Source organism: Zalophus californianus, chromosome 17 (genome assembly GCF_009762305.2).
Source record: "Zalophus californianus isolate mZalCal1 chromosome 17, mZalCal1.pri.v2, whole genome shotgun sequence".
In the NCBI taxonomy this organism is placed as follows: Eukaryota; Metazoa; Chordata; class Mammalia; order Carnivora; family Otariidae; genus Zalophus; species Zalophus californianus.
In genome coordinates, this window is record NC_045611.1 from 138,330 (window position 1) to 162,265 (window position 23,936).

The 23,936-nt window shown below is 53.9% G+C and overlaps 1 protein-coding gene across 8 annotated transcripts; it reads right to left on the reverse strand.

Moving 5' to 3' along the window:
* Window positions 1-983: 983 nt before the first annotated feature.
* Window positions 984-17,261, reverse strand: DEF8 (differentially expressed in FDCP 8 homolog). 8 transcript variants are annotated; one of them, XM_027619620.2, is made up of 12 exons: window positions 17,199-17,261; window positions 12,825-12,958; window positions 11,312-11,409; window positions 9,873-9,992; window positions 8,799-8,940; window positions 7,363-7,527; window positions 6,641-6,768; window positions 6,339-6,452; window positions 5,195-5,275; window positions 4,322-4,462; window positions 4,058-4,167; window positions 984-3,044 (listed from the first exon to the last, which is right to left on the reverse strand). In XM_027619620.2, the coding sequence occupies exons 2-12, from the start codon at window positions 12,946-12,948 to the stop codon at window positions 2,942-2,944; spliced, it is 1,326 nt and encodes a 441-aa protein (XP_027475421.1). In that variant the 5' UTR covers window positions 12,949-12,958; window positions 17,199-17,261; the 3' UTR covers window positions 984-2,941. The 8 variants fall into 8 exon arrangements, with proteins under 8 accessions (XP_027475421.1, XP_027475420.1, XP_027475419.1 ...); XM_027619619.2 differs by having other exon boundaries at window positions 9,873-9,995; XM_027619618.2 differs by having other exon boundaries at window positions 5,195-5,272; window positions 9,873-10,022.
* Window positions 17,262-23,936: the final 6,675 nt, after the last annotated feature.

Here is a 23,936-nt window from a genome sequence, read left to right on the forward strand (position 1 = left end):
ACTTCATCTTTCATCGACCATCCGAAGGGTAGCTTTACAGTTATTTGTAGTTGGAGGTGTGTGCTCACACATGCCGGCATCAGGCCCACAGACAGCCCTTCCACACCATCCCTCCAGCTCTCCGGTTTCTTTAGGCATAGAGTTGCAGTCTGTCAGCCTATCTGAATTGCAACTGGGTGTGGATGATGTATAAAGGCACCTTCTAAAGCAGAAGATTCCATATGTCCTCTGGGTCATGGCCCCTTTGAGATCCTGGTCACAACTGCAGATCATATCTCTGAAAAGAATGTACATATACAGGGCCTTGGATGTAATTTGGGAGGGGGGCAGTTATGGTTGTCCCGAAGACCACGGGAATGGTCTGGAGTTGCAGTGAGGGCTCTTTTTGGGTCTAGCTTGTGAAAGAGGCTGCCAGGGGCGCCTGGGTGGCTCGGTTGGGCAACTGCCTTCGGCTCGGGTCATGATCCTGGAGTCCCGGGATCAAGTCCCACATCGGGGGCGGGGGGGGTCCCTGCTCGGCGGGGGGTCTGCTTCTCCCTCTGACCCTCTTCCCTCTCGTGCTCTCTGGCTCTCATTCTCTCTCTCTCAAATAAATAAATAAAATCTTTAAAAAAAAAAGAAAAGAAAGAAAGAGGCTGCCAGGAGCTGGACATGAGACTTGCATGACCAGCCAGTTTCTCATTGACTGCATTGGGTGAACGAGATAATCCTTCTACAATGAGGACTCTAGAAGACACAGTTTCTATTTACTGAGCATTCTCTGCATGCCAGGCTCAGTGCTCAGTGCTTCCTAGAACCTAAACACTCCACAAGGTATGTGTTTTCATCATTCACAGAAATGGAACTGAGGGGAATCCACACACTTAGCCTTCTGTCTGACATCCATCAAGAACTCCTCCCCAGAACAGATCACATTGGACCCTACTAGATGGGGAAGACTGTGGGCTTTCCCTAAGCCTGCACTTGGTCTGCATGTCAACAAACCCTGCCTTGTCCCCAATTCACCACACACACCAGAGTCTAGAGAACACGGATTTAATGAGACAGCGGCTGCGGCATTATTACAGCTAGATATCCCTACTGCTCTTCTGTGAAGGGCTGGCCATGCAAACTGGTTCTTCGGCGGGTTCTTGTACCGTGCCGTGGACTCCCAAGACCCACACGTGATTTTGTTTAAAAACTCTGCCATTCAGAAAGGGTAGGTGGAGATAACTGGGGAGGAGGAAATGGGGGCAGTTAAAAAGAAAAGGGAGCCAACTCTTCCGCCAGCAGATGCCAGCATATTAACGCTTCCTATGGACACAGTGATTATGACTGGAATAATGTGATGTTCGTTACACAGTATATTCGGGAATGGCCAATATCCTTATGACAGAAATGTAATGCAGTGGTGAGAAGTGTGCAGATCTGGGGGTGTAGGAAAAGGGCGTTTGGCCCTTAAGCCCCTCTTCAGCCCTAGAGAGGAAGGGGAAGCAGGACGGGGACCTGCCGTTGACCCAACCTCACCAGTGTTTGCTTCGCACTGTTTCCCCGAGGCAGATCAGAACACACCGCAAGAGGACTGCCTTAAAGCCACCACGTGAGGCTTTTCTGACGGTGCAGAGAAGCGAGGAGGAGGGGACACTGTCTTTATCCAACCCTCTTATTGGCCAGCAAGCTAGGCTGACCTTTCTGCTGCAGGTCGCAGATGACAGATGTCCAAGTGGCTATGTTCCACCACCTCCACCCGTGCGTGTCAACCGTGCCCACCAGCAGGCAAGGACGATCTGGGCAAGAGGGCACAAAAGACTGGAGAGCCACATCCAGAAACGTCCTCCTCCCACAGGCCACGCCCTCTATAGCAGGGTCTCTAAAGCACGAAGCATCCCTGCAAATACCAAGGCCGACGCTCCCCCGGTGAAGTGCTGTGGCTTCTCATGCTCTGTCCAGGGGTTCCATTTGTCAGCTGGTACACAGGACCTTCCACATCCCATGCCCCGGTCTTCCTGCACACGCTCTGGGATTCCTGCCCAAAGCTCCCTTGAGCAAATATTCCCAGTGCCTGACCTCAGGCCCCCAAACAAAAGGCCACAGGCTGGTGGCGGTCTATGAGCTGTACGGAGCCCTCCACTGGCACATGGAGCTCCTCAGGCAAACAGGCCAATGGCAGCCAACCCTGTGGCCTAACCTAGAACCTCCCCCAGGGTCACAGTCCCTGCTCCAAACTGGGAAGCAGGACAGCCTCCTCCAACTCGACCCCCAACCACCCAGCCTAGAGCACCACCGTAAGCTGGGAGAGCAAAGGCCAGAGCAGGGGCTGGTCCACCAAGGGGAAGAGCTTCACGGCCCCCTTCCCTCCATGTTGTACAGAAGTGGGAACCCCCAGGGCTGGCCCTGTCAGAGGAGAACCCAGAGGGAGAGAACTTTGGGAAGCAGGAGCAGGGCCCTCAGGAGACAGTTGTGAACAACTACAAGTCCCCACACAAGGGGCCAAGGGGATGGGGGCCTCCAGGTCGATCCAAACCATCCATTGCAGAGAAAACTCAGGCCCAGCCTGGGTGTCTGCAGCCAGCATTCCCAAGGCTCGTCGGCCACTCCCCCAAAGCCCTCTGGGGGTTCTCAGGGTGGCCAAAGCCCAGCGGCCTTGGCCCCAAGTGCCTCCCCAAGGCTCTTTGCCACAGGGGGTGGGGAGAAGCCTTTCCCCACTTCCCTGCTTATGGAGCCCTGCAGCCTCCACAGCAACACACCCAGGAAAGAGCCAGGCGAGACTGCCCCAAGTCCCAGCAAGTGCCTAGGAGAGGGACGATGGTCCTCATGGTGCTGCTTACACCCCTCTGGCCCAGCACAGGTGAGAGGTCCAGGGGCTGCACCCTAGGGGTCTCCAGAACACAAGAAACATCTTGACTTTGGCAATGACCAGCAGTTTGGATGCCAGAGAGGCCTGGGAGGGTTTCCTGTTGCTCTAGGCATCCACGTCTGGACCAGGCTCCTGGAAGAGTGACTGCTTCCGCAAGGTGAGCCGAGCACATTTGGGACACGTGGTGGAGTTGTCATAGTAGCAGTCCCTGGGGGCAGGGAGGGTGGGGTCAGCCCCAGCAAGGGTCTGGGCTCTCTGCCTGTGAAATCCTACCACTGAGCATTCCCAGACTTCCTAAGTCAGGCCTTTCTATCCCCCCTCTACGGATGGGGAAACAGATGCAGTTTCTCCCAGAGGGCAGAAACCAGGTCTGCACCAGGTGCACCCAGGCCTGGGGTCCAGGGCCTCAGTGCAGGCCCCTCCTACAGGGTCCACACCCTGCTAGCTGGTTACCATCCGATTTCTGCTTGGAGCTCTCAGTGTCTCGGCTTCCCTACCTGTTCTTACCACCACAGCACAGAGCCTCCACTGGGGCAACTGGGGGTACACAGGATCCTGGGGACTGTTGGTCCACAGAACCCACGGCTGGAGCATCGTTTCCGCTACAGTCCTTTCTGTGACAGCCGTCCCAGGCTGCAGCGTCAGTGCTTGCTAGGACGGACAGCAAGTGCCCGACAAAAATCCACGTGGACAGAAATGGGAGGTGCCCATCTGAATCCAGCGTGAGGCATCATGCAGGGCCCAGCAGGTGCACATCTACAATTAGTAACTGTACTGATTATTCTCCCAAACATCCACTAGGTCTTTTTGTCATAAATGCTTACGTTGTTTGAAGCTAAGTACTTAATAAAAAATGTTAGGTATTTCTTTTGGCCTAGGGATGTTTGAAAAAACCACTGAGACACTGTGGATGCGAGGAGCTAGAAAGCTGAGGGACCTCTGGCCTCCACTACACCTCAGGTCTGGTGGGGAAGGGGCGCCAGTCAGACACCACATGCAACCTGGGGTCTGGGCTACACCCCTCCCCAGCCCCACAGGGGCTTGTCCCCAGTGGAACCTCGACTTCAGTCACACACATCAGGGTCTAACCCCATGTCTAGGATCAAGGCAAAGGGCTTTGAAAATCAGGCAGCAAAGACTGACGACCAAAAGCCTGTCGTCCCCCTCCCTGCACACGGGGAGCCAGCACGCCCGGCTGAGGGTGGGTCCAGCCACACTGACCTGTGGAAGACGGCACGGCAGTCGGTGCACACGGACGTGTGGCTGTCGAAGGGGAAGAGTACGTCACCCTCTCTGCAGAGCTCACACACGAAGCCCTTGGCCTGACACCGCTGGGGGCGACAGGGCGGAGGACAGGTCAGTGCCCGCTGCAAAGGGCACCTGAGCCAAGGACACACTGGGCCACGCTGCCTGCCCGCCCGCCCTGCCCTGGGGACTGGGAGCAGAGAGAGAGAGATGCCCCCCGGTCTGCGGCAGGGAGCCTACCTCACAGTCCAGCTTGATGTGCTTGGCGAAGAGCGTGTGGGTCTCCGTGAGGGAGCAGCCGAGGCGGCCTGTGTGCGCATCCAGCAGGTCCTGCACGGAGTACATCTCATCGTTCTCCACAAAATGCTGCCGGTCCTGGAGCTGTGGGTCCCAGCAACCGTGGCCCCAAACACCGGGTGAGGGCCCCTTCCGCGGCCCACCCGCTGACACGCCCATCCGCCAGGCCCTCAGTGCCCACAGAAGCAAGAGAGGGTGTCAGTCTCGGGGCCGAGCGCCGCGCTCCCCCAGCCACACTGGCCACCTTCTTGCTCCAGGCATCCCGCCCCACCCTCTGCCCAGCACGCCATACCTCCTCCCGGGCCTCAGCCAGTTTACCGCCTCCTTTCCCTGCTTTATCTTGCCCACAGACCTCACCTCCCCCCGACTGTTCTTCTTCCCCCGCTGAAGTGAGGACATGGATTCCTGCCGGTTTTGTTCCCTGCTCCCTGTGCTCTAGAACAGTGAATACCCAGGGATGTTTGTTGAACAAACAAACAGGTGAGCCGTGAAAAGTGTGTTTGTGGTTACTCCTGCCTGCAGAACTGTGCCTGGTCCACTACATGGAGACCCAGGTGAGGGCTGCAGGGCGACAGCCGCTTCCCTTGGTGATGGAACCAGAGAACACTTTTGTGGATGGAATGCCTGTGTGCTCACTGAAGACCTAGTGCTCCTTGGAACACAGCAGGGGAGACCCCCTGCTAAAGCACAGCACACGCAAGCTATGACGTCATCGGAAAGACTTGGGCACAGCTGTGTCCTCACCGCCCTGGCTCTCCGCTTCCCCTTTGCCCAACCCCCGGATTCCCAGCTCCCACTCCGGGCCAGGGGCCTGACCTGCAGGAGGAGACGAGCTTCCATGGCCTCCTTGCAAGTAATGAAGTACGGCTTCATGAGCAGGATGTCCTGGCGCAGCTTCTGTGGACAACAGGGGCTGGTTAGCATTCTCAGCCAGGGCAGGGCTGCGCCGTGGCACATCTGGGGGCCGAGGGGGCTGGCACTCCAAGTCAGGAGGGGACAGACGGTGCCTCCACGTCCCCCAGGATGGTCCCAGATCTGAGAGCTGCAGCCAAGCTCAAGTTCAAACCCCAGCTTCCTGGCCAATGCCCCCTGAGGAGCACTCATCCTCAAACACGTTGTACAAAAAAGAGAAAGAATAATGCTGTATGTTGATTATCTTGAAATAATCTTTTGGATATATTGGGTCATATAAAATATACTATTTTTTTTAAAGATTTTATTTATTTATTTGAGAGAGAGCGAGAGAGAACACGAGCAGGGGGCGGGGAGAGGGAGAAGCAGGCTCCCCGCTAAGCAGGGAGCTAGACCAGGGCTGAATCCCAGGACCCTGGGATCATGACCGGAGCCGAAGGCAGACACTTAACGACTGAGCCACCCAGGCGCCCCCACTCACTCACTTTTTTACTTCTTTGCTTATTTCTTCACCTACTTATTTAATTTTTATTGTTATGTTAATCATCATACATTACATCATTAGTTCTTGATGCAGTGTTCCATGATTCATTGTTTGTGCCTAACACCCAGTGCTCCACGCAGAAAGTGCCCTCTTTAATACCCATCACCAGGCTAACCCATCCCCCCACGTTCCTCCCCTCTAGAACCCTCAGTTTGTTTTTCAGAGTCCATTGTCTCTCATGGTTTGTCTCCCCCTCCGACTTACTCCCCTTCATTCTTCCCCTCCTGCTATCTTCTTCTTTTTCTTTTTTCTTAACATATGTTGCATAAAATATACTATTAAAATTAACTTTACCTGCTTTTTACTTTTTTAATGTGGCTACTAGAAAATTTCAAATTGCCTCTGGGCCCAGTATCATATTGTGACCGGACACTGCTCTAGGGTCTTTCACCCTAAGGACGGCTGAGGGGCCCCCTGAACCTTAGCAGGTGGCATCTCTCCTCCGCTCCCAGGGCACACAGGGAGAGCAAGGTCCACCCTCACCCGTGCCCCGTCCAGCCTTACCCGGATCTCCACCAGACCCTCCACATAGTTGAACAGCAGAGGGTTGATCTCTCGCAGCCTGAGAACCGGTCGAGACACCATCAGCGCCAGGTAACGCATGCTGCAGCGGGACACCTGGGGGGCATGGTGGAGGGGCACCTCCGGCATTACACACGCCACCCCCCAGAACCATGCTCCCCCCAACCTGAGCCAGGGCTGAGTACTGACTCTCTCTCCTTGGGGCTCCATCTCCTCCCCTCCCAGTCCCTTCCCCGCCCCCCAGCCTCTATACCAGCCCTTGGGCCCTGCTCTGCTGCCCTTGCCTTGCGCGGCTCAAAGTCCCAGTTGTGCACGACTCGCGCAGGGATGACGGCCAGGTCATTCCAGTGGCAATGGCTGCAGTAGTACTGGCCCGTGTAGTCACACTGCCGGGCCTCGCTGGGCACGCCACCTGCAGGCAGGACGGGTCATTACAAAGTCGGGGCTGCCTTCAGGGTCCTTGACAGCTTAGGAACCACATAAAGCATGGAAAGCATCTGGGGGAAAGAGGCAGCTGACCTGGGAGGTGCCACCCTGCAGACCTGACACAACCTCTTCTCAGCCACAGGACCTGAAGCAGATCAGGGCACCCTGCTACCCTCAGTTTTGTCATCAGTAAAATGGGACAATAACAGGACCCCCACCACGGGACTGCTGAGAGGACCCCATGAATTAACATTAGTAAATCTATGACACGTGGCACATGAATGGTATTATGCGATTTTTCCCATCTAGGTGGGCTTTCTGTGTCCATGGGGCCACACGGGAGGCTGAGTGCAGGCCAGCCCTGTGGGAACCCCTGGGTGACCTGGGCTGGAACCTCAGTGTGCTTGAATGGGGAGTGAAAGGGTGCAGGTTGGAGCCCCTTGTCACTTCCCAAGGAAGGAGAGCAGGATACCATCCCCAGGGACCCAGCTGTCCCTAGCTGTCTGATGTATTCAATTTCCTCACAGCCGCCCAGAGCAGCCTCCCTCCCCTGCAGCCCGCTCCTTCCTGGGGCACTCACGCAGAGAGATAGGCGCCCGGCACTCGGCGCAACGGTAATCTTGGCTGTCCAGCCCTGTCTCGGGGCAGATGTTCAGCTCATATTCAGCTTGGTGGCTGACTTTGGAGCGCACACAGGGCTTGGAGATGAGGTTCAAGCACTTACTGTGACAGCGGTAGCAGCAGCCTGGGGGGGGGGGGCATTGTGCCTTTCAGAAGGGGGACGTCCTGCAGCCCCACCGGCCTTCAGCTCCACTCCAATTCCCACATCAACCTGAGAGCTTCTCCAGGCCCCTCTGTAGGTCCCAAAACCTCAAAGACCTCAGCAGTCCCCACCCAAGCCTTGCCCTGGGGGTGCGCCCAGACCTCCCTCCTGAACTCCAAAACCTGCCATTCCCACCTGGATGCCTCAAGGGCATCAAACTCACTCTGTCTAAATGAAATTCTCGCTCTTCCTTAACAAACCCACCTCCCACACAGTTTTCCCGCCTCAGGTTTCAGTAACTCCACCTTCCCACCTGCTGAGGCCAAAATTTGTAATGTCCTCTCAACCCCCCTTTCATGCCTGTTTCCAGCCCTTCGGCTAGTGCTGCACCTGGACACTTCTCACCCAAAAGACCCCATCCTGATCAGAGGGCCGTCACCCTCCCCCTCCCTCTCCGCACTCCGTCCTTCAGTCCATGCTCAGCTCCGGGGCCAGAGTGGTCCTTTTAAAACCTAGGCATGTCCAGCACCGAACCATGGCCCCCAGTGCACTTAAAGAAAAGCACATGGCCACCTCTGAGTCCACTCAACCAACCTCCTCTAGGGTGCAATGCCCCAGCCACACTTCTCTCTGCTCCATACTGAGGACACTGGACACACACTAGCCACAGGGCCTTTGCACAGAACTCCCTCACAGGAACATTATTCCCCACATATACTCCTGGCTTACTCCCTGACTTCCAAGTTTTGCTTGAATGTCACATGATGCCTTTTCATTCCACCCTAAAGTCACACCCATAACACTCCCTGACCCATGCTGTTCCCTTTCCTTATTTTTTTTTTCAATGTACTCTATTGTCTAACACACCATATGCTCATTCGGAACAGAACCATCCACAGGAATTCTCTGCAAAAATAGAAATGTCCAATATGGTGCCCACCAGCCTCATATGGCTATTGGGATAGCACAACTAAGGAAAGAAGTAGTTAGTTATTCTAACTAGTTTAAATTTAAATTTGAATAGCCACCTATGGCTATGGCATACTAGAAAGCCAAATGTGGATGTGAGCCTGGTAAAGGCAGGAGTTTGGGTCTTTTGTCCCTTGTTTTATCCCAGGTAGTCCACAAGGCTCAGTAAATACTGAGTACTGCAGAGAATTCACCCGAACACAACCCAGAGCTGCCAGGTCTCTGCCCTGCCCTGGGGACCAGCACTGCCCACCCAGACAAAGCAGGTCTGGGTGTTGGCCTACCTGTGCAGGTGTACCAGGTCTGAATGAGCCCCCAGATAATAGTGTTACACTTGTCACAAGTTTGCTTGACACTCTTGCTCTTCTCCTTGTAGAAACGGTGCTCCAGGAGGACTCGGATGTTGGGCTCATCCTCATTGGGGTCCTGGAGAGAGGCCCGGGAGGGGTCACAGGTGAGCCGGCTGCAACTCCTTTCCCTTCCCATGAACCCCTTTATTTATTTCTTCCAGGTACCATTTACAGCAGATATTGTGAGTTTCCCCCAATGTCACACCCCCTTTTCCCTTTAGAAACAGAACTCCCCAGTAACCAGTCAGCCCAGACAATAGACTGACTTTCCCTGCACCCAGGTGCTGTTCTGGGATGATGTTAGGGTCAAGGGTGTGTGAGTAGGAGTGATAAGGCCTTCTCTCCCCTCCCACCATTTTTTTCCTGCTAAGTACAGACCCAGAGGTGACATGGGGCCATCTTGGATTCTCCACACGGACTGCCAAAGCAACAAAAACAGAGGGCCTGGGACCTCCAACACCATTAGCTGCCATATGGGCCTAGATCACCTGTAGGATCTCCACATGAGTGAAATATCACATGTCATTCCTTTAAGCCACTGTATTTTGGGGTGTCTTTGTAACCACAGCCTTACTGACACCCCAATGAATACTCTGCTTTCTAAATTCCCAGCGACACATGAGCCATGCAGGGACACGGCGGCAGCAAGTTAAAGGGCACACACAGTCAATGTGCTCCTGTAGGTTTTGGCCTCTAGGATCCATTACCCTTACTGCTGTCCCCTTCGTGAAACACTCAGGAGGCCACCATCACCCCCCACCCACTCTAGGTCATAAGGTTCAAGGAGGGACTGACCTCACTTACTTGAGCCAGTGGGTGGGCATGTGCCCAAGACTGGCCAATCCAGATTAGACTAATAGAGAAATAGTCTGCACATGGGGTGAAGGCCCACCTCTGTCCCCACCTTTCTGGGTGGCTTTCTATCTCAGTCCCTCAGCTCCCCAGCCTCTAGAACTTCATTCTCACATTGCTCCAGTAGCCTCTGTGGTGGGGTAGGTCAGCACCCACCTTTAGCTCCTGGAGCTTCAGCCGGAGGTGGATGAGCCTCACGACAGCGTCCTTCTGCTTCTCCGACTGCTCGGGAAGCTCCAGAATCACCTGCTTGCACTCCTCGATAGCCTGCCGCAGCTGCTGAATGTCAGAAGCCAGGAACAGACCCTGCCCAGGTTGGGGGGGGTGGTGCGGCAGGTGACAGCATCAGATGCCTACCCTGCATGCTCTCCACATGGAGGTCAAGCCCAGAGCAGACCTCCCTGCTCCTCACTTGCCTCAGTGAAGAAACTGAAGCCCAGAGGGAGGGGCCGACGATTTGCTCAAGGCCCAAGACAGTTACCGGCACAGGTAGGAACCACCCCATGCCACCTGCCCCCCAGCTGGACCTGTCCACTCACAGGCCTCTGAAAACCTAATTCAGGATGTTTTTCAAAACACAACTTCCTTCTTGTAGAAACCTAATCACTTTTCTGGCTATGCTATTTTGCTTACTTCTACAGAGCTTCCTCTTGGATGAAAGCCGGGGAAATGACAATTTGCCTGTCATGAAGGAGAGGAAGTGGCCTCCAGCTTAATCACCCAGCCCAGAGATGCCCCAGACACCCAACCACCCCTAGCACCAGCACCGCACAAGGACTCAGAGCCAGGGCCCAACAAAGGCCCTGCGCTTGGGACCCTGCTGTCAATAGGGAAGGAAGCCAGGCTCAAGTCTGAGCAGGGGAGCTGAGGCTGATCTCACCCCAGGCAAAGGATAGAACTGCCCTCAGGAGCCACCCTCCACCTCCAGGAGACCAGGCAAAGAGGAGGTGACAACCCTACTCTGGAAGCTCAGTGTGTGGCCCCTACGAGGGGCTCAAAAATTTCTTTAATGAAGATACAAAAAACAAATACAAAATGACAAGTAAATGAGAACTGGGGGCTTCTGGGTGAATCCTTTTTGATTTCAGTTACATTAGAATGTTTCTGTTTCTCTCAAATAAAAGTTGAAGATACTTTGCATAAAGCTGAAAGATGTTCAAACTTTTTAAAAGAGATTATTAGAGCCCTTTAATTAAAAAAAGAAAAAGCTTCCATAGAATAAAAAAATTGAACAGAGGAGAGCGGCCCTGTGGTCCTTGCCTCACCCTGCTGCACAGCCACAGGACGCCCCAGGACCCAGTTGGAGCCAGCCCTCGTGTCTGCCTCCCAGGAACCAGTAACATGGGGAGACGGACGGCCCCACACAAGAAGAGCAGCTTCAGGTCCCAAACCCCAGGTCAGCTGATCTTCCCTGGCTCCCAAACAGGTTTTGGAGATGAGAGTCAGCTGTCATGTGGGTCTCAGATTCAGGGCCCAGGAGCCCCAGCCAAGGTGGACTGGCCCTGTTGCCTGAGGATGGGGTGACAAGGAAATGGCTGGCTCCTCCTCCTCGGGGGCTCACCCAGTCCCCCTCCCACCCCAGGCCCAAACCTTACCACAGGGCGGGAAAAGTGGTCCTCAGATAAGCCGAGATCCATCACTCGCTCAGTGCAGCAGAACTCTGGCTCTCCAGGCGGCAGCTCGGGCAGGGCCTCTGCAGCGGGTACAGGTGTGGAGGGCAGCAGAGAGAGAAAGAAAAATCAACCTGCCGGGCGCCTGGGTGGCTCAGATGGTTGAGCGTCTGCCTCCAGCTCAGGTCATGATCCCGGGGTCCTGGGATTGAGCCCCGCATCGGGCTCCCTGGTTGGCGAGGAGCCTGCTTCTCCCTCTCCCTCTACGGATCCCCCTACTTGTGCTCTCTCGCTCTGTCAAGTAAAGAGATAAAATCTTTAAAAAAAAAAAAAAAAGAAAAATCAACCTGCCTTTCCCCCAGAAGTAGGCTGGGGATGGGAGAAGCCCACAGGAGGTGCTGAGGGGAGCCAGGCTCTGCCCTGGTTTTCTGCCCTCTTTGCATGTGCAAAGGAACTCATATCCTAAATAAATAAGAGAGAGCCATCCAAAAAGATGAGGTGGGGGAAAAGAAAAATCTAAAAATATAATTTAAAAAGTGGCTCACTCGGTTAAGTGTCTGCCTTCAGCTCAGGTCATGATCCCAGGGTCCTGGGATCGAGCCCCATGTGGGGCTCCTTGCTCAGCGGGGAGTCTGTTTCTCCCTCTGCTGCTCCCCCTGTTTGTGTTCTCTCTCTCTATCAAATAAATAAATAACATCTTTAAAAAAAAAAGAAAGAAAGAAACCAAGAGGATGAGGTGGATACCCATGGTGCTGAGAGGTCCACAAAACAGTATTAGAGAAACATCCTAATTTCTCTCTCTTTTTTAATATTTTATTTGAGACAGAGAGAGCACGAGCAGGGGAAGGGGCAGAGGGAGAGGAGAGGCATGAGCAGACTCCCCACATGGGGCTCAATCCTAGGACTCTGGGATCACGACCTGAGCCCAAGGCAGACATCCAGTGGACTGAGCCACCCAACGCCCCAGAAACGTCCCAATTTCTAAGGCATACCTTACGTATGCATGTGTGGATTGAAGGCTGCTGGACGGTTGCACAACAGAATTTCCGGACCCCCGTGTGGACTCTAGGAGGTCTCTGCGTGTGCACACACACCCTGAACACCCTTATTGACTGCATCTGCAGCTCTCGCAGCCCCACCCTCCTGAACCCCAGAAGAGCTGGGCCTCTGTCCAGGCCATTCCATCCTCTCCCTGACCAGATCTCAGCTCTGAGTTCCCTCCCCAAGTATTCCCTGAGTGAGGATCTGTTATGTGCTGGGCCCTGGGACGCAGCAGCGACAAGACAGTCACCAAATCCCTGCCCTTGGGAGTATGTGTCCTAGTGGGGCCACAGAACAGGCAGAACATGGTTTGTGCTGAGGAGAAAGGGGAAGTGGCCAGCAAGGGGCCCAGCTACATGGGAAAGCCAGCGTGCTCCATGGGCAGAACTAGGAAGAGAGGATGGAGGTCCCAAGTGAGGGGTCAGATTGCCCACTCAGGCCTCCCCCAAGCACCTACCTTCAGAAGTGACTTCTGGGGCCTCCTCACTGGCCCTCTGCTCATGCTGCCTTGGCTCAGGCTCCTTGTTGAAGGGGTTGAGGTGGGCCTGCCGGAACCGGGCCAGCTTCTCATCATATTCCATAGCATCCCACCTGCAGGGCAGGGTAGGGCAGAGATGAGCATCCAGCTCCTACACTCACTGCATTCCCATCCCCTCCCTGAGTTCCTGGGGTTCCAGAGGGGATGTCTGGCGTCCCTTAGTCCACCAGGAGGGTCCAGGTGGAACATTCCCACACCACGGCCGCCCAACCTCTGTCCCTCCTCAAACCAACTCAGCCCCCTCACCCAGGTCCCCACTGGTAGCATCCGCTCAGTAACAGCAACCCACCTGGGGCACGCAGATGGAACAGAGGTAGGAGATGGACGCGACCTACCCAAGAGTACCCAGCCAGGCTGGAACCTAGGCCCCCTACCTCCCAGTACAGGGTCCTCATTCAGCCCCAGTCCAGCCCTCACTGCTCAGAAGGAAAGGGTTGGCGGCTCCCATGAGATAGCACCTCCCAGGACTCAGTTCTCTACTTCTGGCCCCGAGCAGGGGTGCTCCTTTTCTAACAGAGCCCCCCAGAGCCATAGCCCCTGAGCAGAACCATCAGTAATGACTGTCAGAGGTCACAGTGCTGGACACTCTGGAGCCATTGCCAGGGTCCAGGCCTGCTCTGCCACCTGCAGTGTGGCCTTGAGCAGGGCCCATCTTCCTGGTGCCCCAGGGAGCTCTCCATCTCTGCCGCCTCGTTAGTCATCACGGAGGCCATGCTGGCCTGGATTCCCACTGATGCTCTATGTGGCCTGAGTCAGTGGCCCCACACCTCGGGATCCCAGGAACTAGGAAATGCCTAGGTCACCACCTGGCACTGCTCTCCCCTCCCAAGAGCTCAGTGGGCGGCAGAACACACAGGCTGATGGCTCCTGAGAGGGAGAAAGGGGCTTTGATTGGGGGCAGTGGTTTGCATCCCAGGTCCTCCCACTTCCTTAGCCTCTCTGCTTCCAGGGTGACATGAGTTCATAGGAAATCAGATTTTTTTTTTTTTAACACTTTGCAGCTCTTTGAGTGCCAGGTATTAGTTATGCTTTCTCTGTACCTGTTTAACCTAAAATAATTTGTGATTATCAAACACAAGCCTATGACTCCTATCTGCACCCCCTCCAAAAGAAAGAGAACTAATCCCAGACGGACAGCCATGACAAGGGTCACCCCCAGCCCTGCCCAGTGCTGGCTGCCCTGCATCTGGGTCAGAAACGCCCACACTAACTGTGGGACCTGTCCGACCTGTTTGGCCTCTGTGGTGGCGATGTGGGTTAGGGGAGTTCCAGTCTGGCAGAACCCAGCACCTGGGTCAACACAGGGGAGGACACAGATGCCATGGGCTATGGGCTTAAGCCTCCTCTCTCTCATTACCTGACAGCTTTGGGCAGCTCACTCAGGGTGGCTGGGCCCTGATGACCAGTGCCTCTCCAAATGACAGGTGTCACAGTGTCCTGGGAAGCACCCAGAGTGCAGGGCAGACCCAGCTGTGCCAGGACTCACTCACCCCATCTTCCCTAGTGGTGACAAAGATTCTTTGCCTGACCAGACTGTAATCAGGCTCCCGAACCTTCTCCTAGGCCATCTGGGCTCCTCCTGTAAAATCCAGTTCTAGCAAGAACCTTGCTACATCAGTTTAGCAAGAGTCCCCCACGCTGATACCCAGTCACCCTCAAATCTGCTATCACCCCCAGGTGACATCTGATCACCCCGGCCTACCCTCAGCAGAGATCTTGTCAGGTTGGTTTAGCCAGACTCCCCACTCGGCCCTGATGTGACCCCTCAGCAAGTGTCCACCCACTGATTTTACCCTGTTCCTTGGCTGTAAACTCTCACTTGCCCATGCTCTATTCCGAGCTGCACTCAGTTCCATACCGAGGTCTCTTTTCCCCTACTGCAGGAGTCTTCAGTAAAATCTGCACTTACTATTTTAACAACGGTCCAGGTCTGTTTTTTCTTCTTTGACTGGGAGAGGGGAGCTGGACTTTTGGCTTGTCGCAATTTCCGAACCTCCCGATAGTTAGATGTGGTCATGCAACTACGTTATGACCAATGGATTTTAAACAGAAAGATCTCTTGCGAATTTTTCTTAAAAGGAGGCACTGCCCCTCTTCAGCTCTTCCCACCTCTTGCCGCCTGGGATACAGACTTAATGGGTGGAGCTGGAGTAGTCACCTTGGGTTTGACACAGAAGTCCTGAGCTCCTTCACCCCAGGCTTCGTTCAAGTGAGACAGAAATAAACTTCTGTTTAAAACAATCTTACTGGGAGAGGGATTTCTATCTCCTACATCTGAAACAGATCCTGACTGATCAACCCAAAAGCCTGGTGGTGATAAAATGAATTGGTGCTATTCAAATCCCAGATCTGTCAGCTCCTAGTTGACATGTACGGTCTTGGCCAAATGCCTAAACCTTTCTTTGCTTTTGATTTCTCATGTTTCAAATGGGGGAAATAACAGTACCACTGTGTAGGGTTATTATGAAGATTAAATTAGTTAATGCAAAGTTCCGAGTATCCTGGCCAGCACACAGTATGCACCTGATAAATATTAACTACAGCTTACTATTATCATTGTTACTAATGTGATCAGATAGCCCTGGGGAGCCTGGGTGGCTCAGTCGGTTAAGTGTCTGCCTTCGGCTCAGGTCATGATCCCAGAGCAGGGAGTCCGCTTCTCCCTCTCCCTCCACCTGCCACTCCTGCGTGTGCTATCACTCTCTGTCAGATAAATAAATAAAATCGCAAAAAAAAAAAAAAAAAAAATCAGATAGCTGTGATTTAAATCCTGGGTCTCCCAGTGATGAGCTATGTGATCCTATTTTCTTGCCCACAAATAAGGAAAAATACCTACCTCCTGGGGTGGGTAGAAGAACTAAGTATGTACTTATATATGTCAGGGGAGCCCATAGCCCAGAGTTGTTGCTAAGCAAGCCGTATCTGTCATCACATGATGACCAGCCCAACTCCAAGAAAACCTCCCTGCATTTCAAACTATGGCCAGAGATGCTTAAAGGCAGGGACACCTCTGCTCCTCCCAACAGCTCTCCTCTGGGCTGGAAGCTCCCCTGGAAAAAGCATCTTTCAATGGCCTCCTTATGGGCAGTGCCAGCTCCCTGGCACTGGCATAGAGGACATGGATGAATGACCTCTCTCAGCCTTAGTCTCTCCCCTGCCAAGTTGGAGAATCATACTTTCCTCTGGGTTTCTGAGGGCAGACAAGTGAGGTCCCAACCCTTAAGCCCAGGGGCTGCAGTACAAGGCAGCTAACTTGGCCCCGCCCCCCACTGCCCCACCAGGTTCACCCCTCAGAGAGCCCCACACTCAGATTCAGGTTGGGTCTCCGGGAGAACAGGAAGGAAGGTGAAGACTGAGAGGAATGAAGGAAACCCACGGTCCCACCTCTGCCCTCCTCTAGAGATTTCCCTTCTCTGGCAGGGGAAGAGAGGGGAGGAGGAGACAACTTAGCAATTCAAGGGAACTTCAGAATAAAGCCAGGGGCTCCTGAGGCACTGAAAGGTCCTGGGCTGAAGCTCAGATGCATTCCTGGTGGGGCACAGCCACCAAAAAGGTTCTATTCTCACCCAGCCACAACTGGAGGTCCTTAGAATTCTCCCGGGAGGGGGCAGGGGAGAAGGTACATCCTATTTTCTCCTACCTGGAAGGAGGCCTGGCAGGACCGTGCGGGGAGCAGGGGCAGAGTTACTGCCCCTTTAAGGGTTATTTGCCACTGACTGAAGCCTGGCACAGTGGCCACGGCCGGCCTCAGGAGTGAGCCGCCCCTACGAGATACCCTCCAGCAGCTTCCCTCACAACAGCAACAAGCACACCCTCTGGGACCCTCACCAACCCGCTCTGCGTAGGCGCGGACCCCTTCCACCACGCCCATCCATGCCCTAGGGGAGGAAACTGAGGCCCCGCATTCCCGGAGGGTGGCCCAGCCCTGGGAGCTGCCGCGGGCCTCACGGATCCTACAGACAGCGCGTGTGGACGGCCGGAAGCGGTGACAGTGTCACCCGGGGAGCGGGGGGGGGGGGGCGGGGAGGAGCCCCCCTCTGGGCTGAAAAACCTGCCCCAGCGGGGTGGGAGGCAGCGCAGGTCCCCGGTGCCCTCCGCGCCCCAGGGAGGACCGGCAGGTCGGAACCCTGGGCGGGTTCCTCAGCCCCCGCGCTCTCGGGAGCGGGGGGCTCCCCGCGCCCCGGGACGCGGCGGGCCCAGACGGCCCCCGAGGGTCGAGCGTCCCGGTTCCCTCCAGCCCCAGCACCCCCGCCCCTCACCTGGCCCGCCCAGACTCCCCCCTCCGCCGCTCACCTGACCGCCGCCGCCCTCGCTACATTGTAACCCGCCCCGTCGCCCTCGCTACATTGTAGCGCGCCCGGCCGCCCGCTGCTGCCACCTGCGGCCCGGAGGCTCATGGCAAGCCGGGGTCCCCGCGTCTGCGCGCCCCGGCCCTCGCGCCCTGGCGGCCTCCGCGTCCCCCTCCGGGAAATGAGTGACACTTCATTCCAGCTGTTCATGACGGCCTGGCGGACTACTGCATTTTCTTTATTTTCTGTAAGCATAGAAGCCATGGTTTAAATAAAAACCACAACACTTAAGAGGAAAAATGGCTGGGGCGCCTGGGTAGCTCAGTCGGTTGAGCGTCTGCCTTCAGCTCCAGTCGTGATCCTGGGGTCCTGGGCTCGAGCCCCGCGTCAACTCCCTGCTTAGTGGGGAGCCTACTTCTCCCTCTGCTTGTGCTCTCTCCGCCTCTCTCTCTCGTAAAATAAATAAAATCTGAAAAGAAAAAATGGTGGTATTTAATTTCTTTTTTATTGTGGGCGCCTGGGTGGCTCAGTCGTTAAGTGTCTGCCTTCGGCCCAGGTCATGATCCCAGGGTGTTGGGATCGAGTCCCACATCGGGCTTCCGGCTCCGCGGGAACCTGCTTCTCCCTCTCCCACTCCCCCTGCTTGTGTTCCGTCTCTCTCTGTCAAATAAATAAATAAAATCTTTAAAAAAATTTTTTTTCTTTAAAAAGCCCAGGGGCGCCTGGGTGGCTCAGTCGGTTAAGCGACTGCCTTCGGCTCAGGTCATGATCCTGGAGTCCCAGGATCGAGTCCCGCATCGGGCTCCCTGCTCAGCGGGGAGTCTGCTTCTCCCTCTGACCCTCCCCCCTCTCATGGGCTCTCTCTCTCTCTCTCTCTCATTCTCGCTCTCTCAAATCAATCAATAAATAAATCTTAAAAAAAATAAAACACATTAACTCTAAAAAAATAATAATAAAAATAAAAAGCCCAGTGGTTGAGGGGGGAAAAAGGGAAGAGGGAATGGCTGTGCAGACAGCAGCTGCTGGTGCTCATCTGCACGACCCTATGAGGTCTTCACTGCCGTTGAGCAAGGGACATTGTCATTCTATCCCATTGTACAGAGGAGAAAACTGAGGCACAGTCCGCTTAGGGGAAGGATCAGGAGAGGATGGGTTAGGGGGATGTTGGAGAAGCCTGTGTCTGAAGCAGCTGGTATTATTACTGCTTTCCAGGTGTGCTCTGCCCCTGCTTTGTTTCTCTCCATATTCCTCACCACTGCCTGATGTCCTCTGCCTCATACAATTTTACTTGTTGTCTGTCTCCATCATCACCCCTCCCCCCACCAGAAACCAAGGGCTACAGGTGGGAGTTTTGTTTCTTTTCTTCACGGCTTCTTGCCTAGACTGGTGCCTGCACAAAGTAGGTGCTTAGTTACAAGGACTGCGGAAGAAGTCCCCGAGAGGGCCAGCCTTGAGAAGAAGAAGGGCTCAGCGGGCGGGTGTGTTAGCACCAACTATTGAACGGAGTCCGCGTCGGCCGCACTTGGGTACTGTGACAGTGGTGAGAAGCCACACAGCACGCAAGGAGCCAGCCAGACGGACAGTATGCAAAGGTGCAATTTAACGAGACATATGGTGAGCACCGAGGAAGAAATAAACAGGTGACAAGGTAATGGACAAGGTCAGGGGAGGAGAACACCATGCTCAGGCTAAGACCCAAAGGGTAAGAAGTTGAGACGCACAGAGGAGCTGTGGAAAAGCATCCAGAGGGAAACCGCAAGTGCAAAGCCCTTGAGGAACTGAAAGAGCCCAGTGTGCCCGCGGAACCGAAAGCAGGCCTGTGTGGCCAGAGTTTGGTAAAAGTGGAAGACCAGTAAAAGGTGAAGTGAGGGGCAAAGCTGTAGTATTTGTAAATACATTGGCTTTGATTTGTGCCAAGACAGGAGCTTTATTGAAGTCTAACAGACGTACAATAAACCACACATGTGTAAGTGTACAATCTGATAAGTTTTGACATATGCCTACACCTGAGAAACTGACTAAGATTGTCAACCTATCCATCATCCTCAAATGTTTCCCTGTGCCCTTCTGCAATCCTCCCTCCCTGTCCCCACCTCTATCCCCAGGCAACCACAGATCTGTTTTTGGTCACTGTGTTGCACTGCATTCCAGAGTTTTATAGAGATGGGATCTTATCGTATGTACTCTTCTTTTGTTTGGCTTCTTTTAGTCAGAATAATATTTTGAGACTCTATCTGTAGCAGGTGTCAGGTGTCAGCTTATTCTCATTGCTGAGTAGGATTCCACGGAGTGGATGGACCACAGTTGGTTTATCCATTCACCTGTCGATGAACATCTGTGCTGTGGTCAGTGTTTGCTATTACAAAGAAAGCCACTATAAACATTTGCGTATAATTCTGTGTGGAAATATGCTTTAATTTCTCCTTGATAAATACTTAGGAGTGGAATGGCTGGATTATATGGTAAGTGTGTGTTTAACTTCCTAGGAATCTGTAAAACTTTTTCCCATGGTGGTTGCGCTGTTTCACATTCCCATTAGTGTGAACATTCCGGCCCCTCCATGTCCTCACAAACATTTGATGTCATCAGTCAGTCTCTCCACTAGAGGATTTTGAGCAGAGTAGTGGCATTATTTTTTTTAATTTTAAATTTTATTTTATTGTGGTAAGTACACTTAACATGAGATCTACCCTCTTAACAGATTTTTAAGTGTACCATATAGCATTGTTAACTATAGGCACAAATTGTATAGTAGCTCTCTAGAACTTATTCATCTTGCATAACTCAAACTGTTCTAGTTGATTAGCAATTCCTCCCTGCCCCCTGTCCCTGGAAACCACCGTTCTGCTCTTTGCTTCTGTGAGTTTGACTATTTTGCATAACTCACATGAGTGGTATCATCCAGTGTTTGTCTTTCTGAGTCTGGCTTATTTCATTTAGCATAATGTCCTCAAGGTTCATCCATGCTGTTGCATATTGTGGGATTTCCTTCTTTCATAAGGCTGATAATATTCCACTGTATATACCAAATATTCTTTATCCATTCATCTGTCAACAAACATTTGGTTTGTTTCCGTATCTTGGCTATCGTGAATAATGCTGCAAGGCACATGGAAGTGCTAATATCTCTTTGAGATCCTGATGTCAATTATTTTATTTTTTATTACTTTTTAAATATTTTGTTTGTTTATTTGACAGAGACAGAGAGAGCACAAGCAGGGGGAGCAGCAGGGGGAGTGCGAGAGGGAGAAGCAGACTCCCCGCGGAGCAGGGAGCCCGATGCGGGACTCGATCCCAGGACCCTGGGATCATGACCTGAGCCGAAGTCAGACGCTTAACTGACTGAGCTGCCCAGGCACCCCTGATTTCAATTATTTTAGATAAAAAGCCAGAAGGGGGATTTTTGGATCAAATGATAGCTCTGTTTTTAATTTTTTAAAGTAACCTCCATACTGTTCTCTGTAGTCGCTGCACATTTTGCGTTCCCATAAACAATGTGCGAAGGTTCCAGTTTCTCCACATCATTACCAACACTTGTTGTTTTTTATTTTTCTGATAACAGCCATCCTAACAGGTATGAAATGGTATTTCATTGTGGCTTTGATTTGCATTTCCCTGATGATTAGTAACATTGAGCATCTTTTTAAAATGTTTTTTATTTGTTTATATTTATTTATTTTAGTAATCTCTACACCCAGAGTGAGGCTCAAACTCCAAACCCCAAGGGGTGGTGGAATGCTGGCAATTCAGCCCCCAACCTCTTCCATTCAAACTGTAGCCCTACCACTGGCAGCTGAACACCCTGGGGTGGTTTCACTTGTCTCCTGCCTCAGTTTCTTCATCTGTAAGCACCTGCTTCCTAGGGTCACGTAAGGAGCAAGCAAGTGGGTGAAGAGCTAGAAAACAACTGGTCCACAGAAAAGGCCCAGGTGCAGGGCTGCTAGGGGGCGCTAGGCTAGGATTACTGGATTTAGCAACGGAAGCATAATTGCTTACTGTAATCATGCCCCCAAGTGGAACATTATTTGTCGTTTATCTGAACTTCCAATTTAACCGGGCATCCTGTATTTGCTCTGGCAGCCCTACCTGAGCATGAAGTCATCTCCTAGCCCCTGAGCACCGCCGGCAGGGGACCAGGCAGTGGATCAGGAAGGGGTGAGGCTTCTCCCCCATGAAGGCTGGGAATGTGCCCAGGTCTGGACACCCCTGGCCCTTCACCTAGGCTGAAATGGACAGGTGGAGCGGAGGCGAAGCAGCCAATGAAGTGGCCGTCCTGAATGCCAGCCAAAAGGGTTGTCCACCCTGGATGGTGCTGAGCCAATCAGAGCCCTTTTAGGAGGTTCAAGCGAGACTGAGCAGCCACTGAGCTGGCCTCTCCTATGCCCTCATGCCCATGCATCTCTGCAAACAAATTCCCTTTACTAATAATAACGGATCCATTTAAGAGCAAATATTTATGGCCTTTATTATGGGTCACATGCTGTTCTAGCCCCTCCCCATGTGTATTTCTATTTTCAGTTGCTGCATAACAAACCACTCTGAAATTCAATGGCATAAAGCAGCAGTCATTTCATTGGGCTTAGGGTTACTGGGGATCAGGGACACAGGTAGAGCCCAGGGCTGACTTGGGTCTGCCCCCCCAGTGTCTGAGATGGAGGGAATGAGGAGTGAAGATACATTGGTGGAAAACAGCAAAGACCTAAGTTACTCTTCACAAGAAAGTAAAGTGGGAGGCTCATGAGGGAAAACCCGCTGGCGGAGAGGGGGGTAGGCTGGGAAAGAAAGCATGAGGCCCCTGCTACAGAAGAACTCTGGGGGGCAGCAGAGATGAGCTCTGGGGAGGAGAGATGGGCTGGGGGGCTGGAGGTGCTGGGGTCCCTCTCCTTCACCTCCCCACATCACCACCAACACAGTCCCCCCCAAAATGCACACCACACATTTGTATTAAGTTGCGCTGTGGGCCTTGGGAGGAGGAAGGAGGGGATTGGCCTGACAGCCAACTCCACAAAGGCAGCGTGGCCCAGGGAGGCCAGGCTCATCTGAGTTCTGGTGAGTGCCAGTGCTCAGAAGGGAAGTACAATTTTTGGCCATTTTCAGCCAAATGGAGAGGTGCATAGCCATGGGCCGGACACCAGGATCTGCCACCTGTCAGCTGGAAAATGCCTTCACTTCTCTGAGCCTCCATTTCTTTTTTTTTTTTTAAGATTTTATTTATTTATTTGAGAGAGAGAGAACGAGAGATAGAGAGCACGAGAGGGAAGAGGGTCAGAGGGAGAAGCAGGCTCCCCGCTGAGCAGGGAGCCCGATGTGGGACTCGATCCCGGGACTCAAGGATCATGACCTGAGCTGAAGGCAGTCGCTTAAGCAACTGAGCCACCCAGGCGCCCCTGAGACTCCATTTCTTTGCCTATAAGATGTGTACCTCGTGGCATCATTGTGAAGGTTAAGCGAGATGTATGTGTTGAGCTCTCTGGAGAAGGCAGCTCTATCCACGCTAGTGGTGGGCCCCTTCCAGGCACCCACGCAGTAAGACAGTGGACCTGGGGCCCAGTAGGAGCGTCTGTGAATGTCAAGGGCCAGACGGACCTTGGTCAACACTGGGCAGGTGTCTCAGCTCTTTTGGGGCCTGGAAGCCTTGAGAACCTGAGCTGTAGGCACCACTGCCTGCCCTGTGTGGAGGACAGCAGCTCTGCGAGGCCCTGGTGGGTGTGATGTAGGCGCCTCTGCTGCAATCCAACCCTTCCTTGGTGGGGGGGACCCAGCTGCTGTGGCCCAGGGCAGGGCGCAAACCCCCACTCACCTGTGGCCTCGTCGGTCACTGCACGTGTAGGGTGGAAGGACACGGCCCTGAAGGTGGGGAACAAGTGTGGCCAGACACAGAGCAGGTGCCCAGAGCGTTGGCTTTTAGGACGTGCTTCTCCGCTGCTCAGGGGGCCCCAAAGCCCCCAAAGCCCAGCCTGTGTCAGGGCGAGAGCCCGAGACTTGGACCCTTTTGGGGGCTTCAGTTTCCTAGTCTACCTCAGGGCCAGTGGTCTCCTTGGCATTCCTTCTTCTGCACAGAAGGCTGGGCGCCAGGGTGCTGCCTGCACTAAAGCCGCTTTGATGTCCCAGGTGGGGCTAGGCTGGACGAAACCCCTGGCTTCGAGGGACGGGGTGTGGGAAGGCTGCTTGGAGAAGGGTCTGGGGCTCAGTCCCCCTCCATCCACACTAGTGGTGGGCCCCTTCCAGGCGCCCGTGCAGTCGGACACAGGAAGGCCACCAGGGGGCGCACAGGGTCAGCACACGGCTCCCCGCCAGGGCGTGGCCAGCACGCGGCTCCCTGCCTGCCACCGGGGGCCACTGCTCACTAAGCCCCACCAGCCCCCTCCCAGGGCCCAAGGCCCAACTCTCCAACACACCACACTTTTCTGTGGAGGGTTCAAGGCCTCCCTTCCCACCTCTCCTTAGGGTCTCCAGGGGCCTGCCAGAGGAAAGCTCTGGAGCGAGTCTCCCTGTGGGGGACGAGGGATAGTTCTCAAGTCCAGGGCAAGCTGCACCTGTGGTTCTGGGATGAGGCTTCATCTGGGCATGGCCCAACCCCAGGACACCACTTCCGGAAGCTCCCAGCAGCTGTGCCTTCAGAACCCACAGGCTCTAAGCACAGCCACCAGCCTGGGAGACAATGACCCTTCCTCCCCCCACCCCCCTCCCAGGGCCTCCCAGTCTGTCCCTCCTCACCCCTCTGGACCCCACCTTCCAGAAT